Source organism: Vitis vinifera, chromosome 3 (assembly GCF_030704535.1).
Source record: "Vitis vinifera cultivar Pinot Noir 40024 chromosome 3, ASM3070453v1".
NCBI lineage: Eukaryota > Viridiplantae > Streptophyta > Magnoliopsida > Vitales > Vitaceae > Vitis > Vitis vinifera.
The window spans coordinates 3384876-3395487 of NC_081807.1; the positions used below are offsets into that span (position 1 = coordinate 3384876).

The window sequence follows — 10612 nt, forward strand, 5'->3', positions numbered from 1 at the left end:
ATGGTTTTTATATTTTTAATACTTGGTTAAATTGAATTTGGATGTAAGATAATTAAAATTCAATTTTACTAAAGTTATATATTATCAAATAGGATATATATAATGTAAAATACCTACTGCTTTTTTCCTCTTAGTTTCTTTATCTATTATGGTTCTTAATTAGACAACTAAAAGTGTTTCCAAGTGAAGCTGATCTTTGTATATCTTGGATCCTAATGGCGAGTTCTATTTATGGGAATGAGAATAAAAAATAAGATGGGTACGAAGGTGAATCATATTACCACATACAAGAGAGAAACCAAAATTCCAACAGGAATAAGATTTAATTTTCATAATGATGAAGTTTTTATTCATTTTCTTATTCCAAAAAATAATATTTTAAATTCATTAATGAATGAGAAATGAAACAAATGAAAAACATGATCTAAATGTTAACTAATTAATATTTTAATAGCCTAACCTATTAGATTATTTGCTCAAAATACTGCAAAGAAAATTTCAAAACTTATGAATAAAGACCATCTTGATTCTTGTCTCAAAATTATATCCAAAGGCATCATTTATTATTATTATTTGTCATTTTTACTTGCAAGCTTTGATCTTTATTTCTGTCTTGACTTATTTTATTTGCTTTCTTATCTCTTTTCCATCTTAATTTTATTGGTTATGGGATGTGAAGGAGATTAACACTATTGTTTTTCGTTTCAGAGAAGCAAGTTCAAATAAAGAGGAGAAAATTCCCAACACCTATGTATTGTGCAGTTGTCTATGAATCAATTTCAAATTGGTGATTTGTAAATTCTTTTTCTTTTTTTCTTTTCCCCTTTTATTGGTTTGCTTATATATGTAAGAATGTGTAAACTTCAACTTTATTGTTTGGATTTATTTCCTACAACATAAATGGTTTGCGAATTATGGGAACTTGCATGCATGCATGCATGATGTTACTTCTGATTTGTTTTAAGGACATATCTATTGTTAACCTAATGGATGAAGTGGGATGGTCTTGAAATTTCAATGCAAACAAAATTTTCTCCTAGAAGGGGCTTTGCCTAATAAATGTGAGGCATTCTCAAGTAACTTAAGGTCCGTTTGATCATGTTTTATGAAACTTATTTTTTAAAACTGTTTTTTATTCTTTAACTTAAAAACAATTTTTAAAAACAAGTAACTTAAGGTCCGTTTGATCAAACGGATCCATGTTTTCCTTCTGTTTTTAAAAATTGGTGAAAATAACTCTTATTTGTTCTCTAATTTTTTTTTTTTATCTATTTCACTTTGTTTTTAAAAATTGTTTTCAGATAATAACGATAAAACAATGTTAGAAAATTTTAAAAATAGTTTTCTGTTTTTTAAAAACAAAAAATTGTTTTAAAATATACAACCAAACAGGTTCTTAGTGTTTGTTTGGATACACTTTTTAGTTTTATAAAATGCTTTTTGTTTTTTATTTATAAAATTAGAAAATAGTAGTTTCTTTATATAAGATATAAGAACTCTAATAATTTAACAAATTGAAATATTAAAGAAAATTTACTATCTCAAAATTTAAAATTTTTTAAAATGAATTTAAAAAATATAAAGTAAATTTATACATAAGGATGTTTTTGGTAAAAATGCAAAGATGCATTAAACCTTATGATTTTTTTTTTGGATATAGTTAATTAATTAATTAGAACCTAATATAACTAAATAATCAATTAAGACTCAAGTGGATTGGTTTAGGTGACCCAAATCCAATTTAGGATCAAGTCACTTAAGTCTAACAAAGAACCCTATAAATACCCCTTAAGGGATAAGGTTTTAGTCTTCTTTCTATCATCTTCCAAAGAGCCTTCAGAGAGAAAAACCCTACTTGTCTTTTAAAGAGAAAAGTTCACCATTTTCTCATGCTTATACCCTTGAAAGAGAGTGAATGGAAGAGTACAGGGTAGACAACTTCTACAATGGTCTTTGACATCTTCATCATATTAGAAATGATTCAAAAACATTCAAATCAAAATGTATGATTATTACATTCTCTATATCTAATTATTATAATGGTTTTTTGATGTTATATATTCTGTTGCATTAGATTTAGAGATGCCTAGGTAGATATCATACACCCTATATGATCTAGGGTTAGGGAACAGAGTGATTTGAAGTTCTTCGCAATTACAAATTCTACAAAACCCTGTTAAAATCGTTGATGAAATAGAGTTTGAAGGCTAAAATGAATTAAGATGATTAAAGTGCCACCACAAATTGCAGTATAATCCTATTGAAATGATGGGTGAAATAGAAGCCAAAATTAATTGAAAAGATTAAGAACTTGTTTAATAACTGTTTTAGATCACATACTCTATGTTCAAAACAAGCCATCCAAACAGCCCTTGGAGAAACAAAATAACACACGCTGGAAATTATTTGCCAAATAGAGTTTGGAGAGAAATTCCTGAATCACCTCTTTTCTCAATTCTCATCAACCAGAGACAATAAGAATGAGAGTCAACTCCCATTTTTATTGTTTATGGAGGGCTCTGTAAATTTCAGGCTTCTCCATTGAAGAGTAAAAGACATTGAGGAAGACAACGGTTGGCGATGAATGGAGGTGATTGACTTTTTTGTAGGCTTTTGTAGGCTATTTGTAGGCTTTTTGCTAAGTGGCAAAGTGGCAACACGGTTTGTTAGGGTGACACCACTAGTGGCCAGGTCATGGGCTAGCTTGGTTTGATCTGGAGGTAATGAGTCTGGAGGATACCTCCTGCCAGACTAACATCTTCCCTTTTTGAGGACTTACTATGACTAGATATCCCCTTCCAAGGGTACCTTATTTTTGCATCACCAATATGTTAGATCATTGATCTTAACTGTGTCCATTTATAACTTATTTTATGAATTGATGTGAGTATCTCGAAATGATTTAAAGAAGTGATTACTATCATTTACTTAATTGATCTCTATACGTTGTTATATTTAATCACAAGAAAATACATACTCTATTTAAGATAATAAAACTTTGCAAGGACATGAAATATAACTAACATTCACATATTAAGCAACTTAAATTTTGATCATTTCAAATAAAATAAATCTATGTTGATTGTTCCATAAAAGTACCATAGTATATGTTTGACCTCATTTTAATGTTTTCGAATTGGTGCAGAATTATATCATGTAAGTTAACATGTAATATTATATTTGGTCGTGTATAATTTATTAGATGTCTCAATGTAACAATAACATTGAGATGAGGTACTTCTATAGAAGTACTTTTTCTTTAGGACAAAATGAGTCATTTTTTACTTGAATGAACTACCTCTAAAGAACTCATGGTAGATTGATTATACCACGGTAAGCGGTAGTGCTGGTCCTCTCTCTATATTCATTAGGACCTGCCCCAGTTGGGTTAGAACTTAAGGGGAAAGTTCACTAGTAAGCACTATTCCATGTTTTCTTCCAAGAATTGTCCTACAACCTACTCAATGGGTCTCTGACTTTCCTTAAGTTACGCTTGATTAAAGCCTTGGCGTATGACTTTTGTTGGTGACTAAATCCTTGAAACTCCAAACCTCAAAAATTTATCTTTAACAACACTTTCATTAATATTAAACTTTCTACGGTACCTTTTATGATATGGTCGAAGAAAACTATGGAATTAAAGATCAACTTATATCTATTTCGTTTAGAGAAATCTAAATGGGCTAAAAAAATTATAATTATTTATTTATTTATTTATTTTATGATACAAAAATTGTTACTTAGTACAAATAGATATATTGTAAAGAAGGATAGTAAAAGTAAAATTTGAAAAATTAAATACATACGTACGCGTGTGTGTATATATATATATATATATATATGATGAGGGTCCATAAATAAAATTTCTGACAAAATATATTTTGTTATGAAAAATATTCATAATTGATCAGGTATGCACTTGGTGCATATATATATATAGATCAAACAAGGTCAGGTTTTATTGAATGTCATATGTTCAAACAACACGTAGTAGTCTAGTACAAGACTCCAACCTCAAATGAAATATTGTACCACAGACCTCAAACAGTGTCAAATATGAGTCTACTCCTCTATCTAGAGAAAGAAACTCATGGCCACGGACACCAAGGAGGCAAGGGCACTTGCAAAGACGGCAGATGATGGAGAAGCATCTAGAGATGGATTGCAGGAGCTGGTGAACCAGTCATGGGGCTGGGTGATGGTGTCGGAGCACAATCATCAGGATTACCAGTGGGAGAAGGTGTCCCTGGAGGTGGTTCAGTGGCTGTTGGTGGTGGGGCCCCCGGAGTTTGAGTTGGGGTTGCAGCAGGAGGTGCGTCGGTCATGAGACTCAGTGACAGAGTGGGAGCGCAATCATCAGGAGTAGCAGTCGGAGGTGTCCCGGGGGTATTTCCAAATTTAAGCTTATTAGTTAACACCTTTGGTAACAACTTGTAAAGGCTACCCATCAAGCTTATAGATCAACCTAAAGTCCTTGAGATCTCTAGCTTCCCCTTTCTTAGGAATTAAAATCAGAAAAGAGACATTAATGTTCTTCACAAACTTGTCCTAATTATGAAAATCCTTAAAGAACCCTATAACTTCCTCTTTCAGAAAACTCCTGCTGAACTACCAAAACGCCATTGAAAAACCATCAAAACCAGGAGCTTTACTCCATTGAGGTCCAAGAGAGCTCCAAAAACTTCTTCCTCAGAGAAACGAGCCTTTAACATTACTGCATCCTCCTCTCCAAGGATCCTAACCTGTGGCTCATTGCATCTGGGCCTCCACTCCTCTGTTTCAATAAAAAATAAGGGAAAACCTAAACCACTCTATCTTTGATGTCTCACTCTTCCGTTACCCAAGTCTCATTTATTTTGATCTTCACCATAGAGTTACCTCTCTTATCAACAATAGCCATTTTGTGGAAAAAGCCAGTATTTCTGTCTCCCTCCCTCAACCATAACTCTCTAGACTTTTGCCTCCAATAGGTTTCTTCCATTATCACCCATTTCTTGTACTACCCCAAAGCCTACTTTCTGAGACTTTGCTCTTCTGTGGACAACATCCTATCTTCTTTTACAGAATCCCAAAATACCATCTACTTCAAGGTTGATTCCTTTCTAGCAGAGGTATTTCCAAACACTTCTCTGTTCCAAGTCTTCAAGGTAGCTTTAAGCGCTTTAAGTTTTTCAGATAGAGTGAAACTAAAAGACCCTCTGAATTGGAAACCCATCCACCAACTCCTTACCAAATCCAAAAAAAATAAAATTGTCTTCCTTCAACCACATATTCTCAAATCTAAAAGGGAAATGACCTTTCCTCGCTTATCCGCCGTCCAACAAGATTGGGTAGTGGTCAGAAACAGGTCTAGGAAGAACACATTGAACTACCCCAATGAAATAGCACTCCCAATCCTCATAAACTACAAATCTATCCAACCTTGACTTTAATTGATTATACAAACTGTCCCTCTACATGAAAGAACCCACCTGCAATGGGAGATTCCGCAATTCCAAATCCTCAATGACTTTTGAGAACCTTCTCATTGTTGAAGACAGTCTTGAAACTCTATTCCTCTTTCTCAAGAATCTAACAACATTAAAATCTCCTCCTATGCACCACAGATCTTGCCACAAACCCTTGATAGTTCCCAACTCCTCCTGGAACTCTTCCCTAAGCCTCCCAACAGAAGGCCATACATACATGTAAAAACCTTGCAGAAGCCATCCTCCACATTCTTAAACCGATAGGAAACCGAAAAATCTCCAATTTCCATTCCAACAAGCTCCACTCCAAGTCTAACACCCCTTTTCTTATCATACCCTAAGAATTAAAAGCGCCCCACTCCAAGAACCTGCCCACCCCTAAAGACCAAACCAAACTACACGACAAACTTTGGAATTTGGTTTCCTGGAGAAAAATCAAATTCGCTTTCTAAGTCTTGATTACAAATTTGATGATCTTTCTTTTATCACCATCATTTGCTCCTTTCACATTCAAAGAGAGGATTTTTAACTTCATTTACCCATAGAAACTATACCCCCACTCTCTCGGGAGAGAGCTCTTCCATATCCCAAACTTTTAAAATTAATGGAACACTCCAATCTTCTAAGTTCCCTTTCAAACCTTGAGGATTCAACCTTTACCTTTTTAGACCCAGACCACTGATCCTTTTATTCTTTCCTCAATTTCCAGTTCTTGAGCAAAACTAGAATGTCCTCCTCAAAACCAATAGTCGACATGCCCAGAAAGTCACTAAATTGGGCAAGACAACATGATTTCCATTCCTCAGCTGACTCCGCTCCACACTTAAGCCACCCCATTGAATTGTCCCTTTCCTTGAGGCTCGCCTCACCTACCACTACCAGAGCCCTTTCCTCCCCAGAAGAGGTCATTGTAGAACTCCCGTCAACCAAAACCACATTTAGAGGAGGAATCGCATACGCATCAACAACCTCTGCCCCTAGGCCACAAACAAAACTGCAGTCCCCTTTCGCAACCCTTTTCTGACAAGGAGGAGAAGAAGAGAAAGGCAGAAAAATCTACTAAGCTTCATTCTGTATCAAACCACTTCAACTTTAATTTTCATCCTTATTATTTAATCATAGTGTTTTTTATTGTATGCTGATGAAATTATCTTTTACCGCTTTCAACCGTCTCTTTATGCTTCCAATTGATAAAAAAGATATATCATTTCCGAAACCAAATCTTTGTTTGTGATAATCAAAATTTGATGGTAATGAAAACAGTACAATAGGCCCCATTATCGGCCAAGAAGAGTAGATCTCTTGTAATCGGGCTACATCAAGAATTAAAAGCAAATTTCAAACATCTGATGACTGAGATTGAGTAGATTATGGTACTTTTTCCTTGGAAAAGAAACTCAATTCAATCCAACCTCGCTGAATTAACATAGATCTAGCAACACAAAATTGTTGATCATCTGTGGTCTTTCATACACTTTTAAACACTCTTTATCATCTCTAAGTTATATATATATATATATATATAGATATATATCATAGTACTTGGATTTGCATAGCAGAGAGGGAAATGAGAAGGAGAAGAGGAGAGATTGCGTGAGTTTTACTTTGACATTTCCAGCTTCTTTGATGGCAGCAATGATCCTATCTTGATACGGCAACAGCATGTGGCCAACCGAAGAGATCACCAGATCCACTTGCTTGATCGCCTTCACCGAACTCTCGTGATCGTACAGATCTCCCTGCAACATATAACATAACTAATCCATAAACTATTTCAAAACTCTAATTCTCCAAATTAAAGAAGTTGGAATTCAAAAATAGGTGTGTGTTTTTCAAACCAAACAATTTCAAACATAAACATCAAAACTTTTCTTTTCTTTTCTTTTTTCTTTTCCTGCCGATACAGTTTTCGTTTTTTTAGGAACTTGAACATCCTAAAATTCTAGAACTCCAATTAATTTCGTTCATTTTCTCGGCAGGCAAAAGAAGCCAAAATTGGATGGCGAGACATAAGAGCGAATGGTACGTACATACAGCAGAGTCACGCCGGAGCTCTTGTAACTCTCAAAGAGTTCCGACTTCGCAGGATTCGAAAGGCCGCATTCTCTGACGAGAGAGAAAGTAGGATGACCAGACCTAGCGCTGGCAGGAACAATGAATTTTCCGATTTTGCCGGTGCCGCCGATGATGAGAATCTTGCTCTTTTCGGACATTGCGCCTGTACACAAATTTTTCTTAAAAGGAAAATTAGTGCCAAATTTGAAATTCGAATCGACCTTGGGGGATGATGCACAATCTCTATTTACTCCTCCGATTCTTCTTGCAAGAAAATTAACTTGAGCATTCATTCAGTTCGAACCTTGGTTTGGATTCTTCAGTTTGTGCTTGGACTTGACTTGTCTCGGCAACTTTGGCTTGGCTCAAGTTCACAAGTTCACGAATGCTTGATCTTGAATTGAAGGCCACTCGATTTTGCGTTTTGGAGCTTCGAATGCTTGATATTTGATGAGATTTGATATTTGTGTTTTCACGTTCAAATTCATGATTTTTATTTATTTTAATAATTATATTTTAATTACCAAAATTTTTATTTCTTTATTTACATTAAACCTTGATAAATTAATAGCTTTAATACCAAGAAAAAAAAAATATTATTAAGCAAATATTGATTAATTGGTTAATTAATAATTTAATAATTTATTGATTAATTGATAAATTATTAATTTATGAAACGTATTCCTTATTTTTTCAAAATATTGAATTTAATATTGTTTTATTGTAATTAAGTAAATTAAATATTTCTATTACAAACTAACTTTCAAGTGGACATTAATTTTAAGAAGGAACAAGTAATATTGGACACAAAGACCTTATAAATTAATCATTTGAATTTAACAACATACTAGGGAATTATTAATTTAGTACCTTAGCGGGAGTTGGGACCAATAAAAAAACATTATTCAATCAAAGTTATCAATTTATTGATGTTCCTTAATATTTTGACGACAACTCGTCTTCCTTTTGTATAGGTCATGTCACATGTCTCACAAGTTGATTTCATAGAATTATTGCCAAGTAACAATTTTTATTTTATTTTATTACACTTATTTTATATGGTATATTGTTTTTTTTCCCCTTTTTTTTTATGAAACATGACAATTATTAACTCGTTAAAAAAAAAAAAAAATCATCACTCTACAAATGTTTCATTGAAAAAGTTATTCATAAGTTTAAGGTAAAAAGTGAACAATTATTTATTTATTTCTCATCAATAAAGTTCATAAATGTAACTTGAGTGATGCTCAAACCTAATTTTGTTTGAAATATTAATTGAATTTAGAATATTTTAAAAATTGGTTATGAATTTAAAAAATCAAGTCGGAACGTGATCTATTAGCATAGGGAGTTAGCATTGTGCCTCATCGGACAAAGTTAACCTTTATCCCGATTATGTTATAAGGTATGACTAGTATCCTCCAAACCAAATAATGAACTCAAGTTCAACCTATAATGACTAACTATCATTCTATACAAATGTCATATGACGTTTTAAATAGATTATAATAAGGATTTCAAACAAGCATATGGGTGAATATGAAATTTCCCATTTATAGTGGTAGTAGGAGTTAAGAGACTTATGTATTACATATTTGTCATTACAATCGATGTTATGTAAAATTTATGTCATAATATCAAAATTATCTCCATTAATATGATTTTCTTTGTTCTCAACATTAATTCTTATTTTTGTATTAAAGAAAATCATATTGGAATGTAATATGTATAAGTTATTAGCATTTAATAAAACCAAATATTTACTCCAAATTAGTATTAAATATATATTTTCAAAATTCATGTTTCTTATCAACATATTTTATATTATTGTGAACATTATAAGTTTTATTTTCTATATATATATCAATAAAATAACTTCAATATGCATATTATGACTCGTTTTACCATTTTATAGAACTTTTCTAATGTTTTTGAGTTTTAATCGATTTTCATCTAATTATTTTTATTTTACTTTCAAATTTTCTATCCAATATTTGTGATATTTTTTTCAAAATTTTGGTAAAATCCACCACCAATATTCCATCAGTTTCCAATATTTTCATTTGGGAGGTGAATAAATCCGCTAATGAGGGGCGGTCTAATCATTGTGATTGTATATTTTATGAACCATTGTTTTTATTTTTATTTTTTTGTCAAAACAATTTTCCATACAGTTATAAAATAATTTGATTCCTGAGTAGGAATGAATGAGAACAGTGCCCAATGCCATTGCATCACACTTAATGAGTCCAACCCGCCTAATTCATGCCAAAACTGGTGATGAGTTGACATGGTCAACCACAAGTTGAGCCAAGACATGTGACGCGTACCACCGCCCGTGCCATGACGTGTGCCACGGGGCCTTACTTGGTGCCCACAAGTCGAGTCAAGACACGTGATGCGTGCCACCGCCCGTGCCATGAAGCGTGTCACGGGGCCTTGCATAGTGCCCACGAGCCGAGCCAAGACATGTGAGCCACCGGTGCCATGACACGTGCCATGAGGCCTTGCATGATGCCCACGAGTTGAGCCAAGACACGTGACGCGTGCCACCACCCGTGCCATGACACGTGCCACGGGGCCTTGCATGGTGCGCACAAGTCGAGTCAAGACACATGACACGTGCCACGAGGCCTTGCTTGGTGCCCACGAGCAGAGCCAAGACACGTCACATATGCCACCGCCTGTGCTATGACGTGTGTCACGAGGCTTTGCTTGATGCCCACAAGCCGAGCCAAGACACGTCACGCGTGTCACCGCCCGTGCCATGACGCATGTCACGAGGCCTTGCTTGGTTAGAATATATAGGAATTAGACTTTGGTTAAAAAAATACCAATCGAAAATATTAGGTTTGACATGGATTGAAAGTGCAATCAATCGGTGGAATATTATTTATTTATTTATTATTAATTATATTGTACATTGCTTTATTTAAATATAGAGAAAAAGAAAATAATAATAATAATAATAAATTCTAATATTTCTTACTTTTTAATTGTACAAGAGTAATAAGTTTATCAGTTTTATTTAATTACTAAATTATCTTTGATAGCTGAAGTTTTAGTTTATAAATATTTATTTATATTAA

General features: G+C 33.6%; 1 protein-coding gene across 3 annotated transcripts; it reads right to left on the reverse strand.

The window, feature by feature from the left end:
* Positions 1–6827: 6827 nt before the first annotated feature.
* On the reverse strand, positions 6828–7974 carry LOC109122363 (eugenol synthase 1). Of its 3 annotated transcripts, none has more exons than XR_002029766.2 (2): positions 7745–7974; positions 6828–7207 (listed from the first exon to the last, which is right to left on the reverse strand). XR_002029766.2 is itself a non-coding variant. In XM_019218971.2 (2 exons), exons 1-2 carry the CDS (start codon positions 7814–7816, stop codon positions 7177–7179), a joined length of 345 nt encoding a protein of 114 aa, XP_019074516.1. In that variant the 5' UTR covers positions 7817–7974; the 3' UTR covers positions 6828–7176. The 3 variants fall into 3 exon arrangements, 2 of the variants coding, with proteins under 2 accessions (XP_019074516.1, XP_019074515.1); XM_019218971.2 differs by having other exon boundaries at positions 7503–7974; XM_019218970.2 differs by having other exon boundaries at positions 7499–7974.
* Positions 7975–10612: the final 2638 nt, after the last annotated feature.

Excerpts from the sequence above, each read along its gene's own strand:
- LOC109122363 (XM_019218970.2), bottom strand. The coding sequence starts at position 7,816 with ATGAATGCTCAAGTTAATTTTCTTGCAAGAAGAATCGGAGGAGTAAAT. Across the intron at positions 7,208-7,498 it reads CCGGCGTGACTCTGCTGTAT|GGAGATCTGTACGATCACGA; the intron begins GTACGTACCATT and ends TATATGTTGCAG.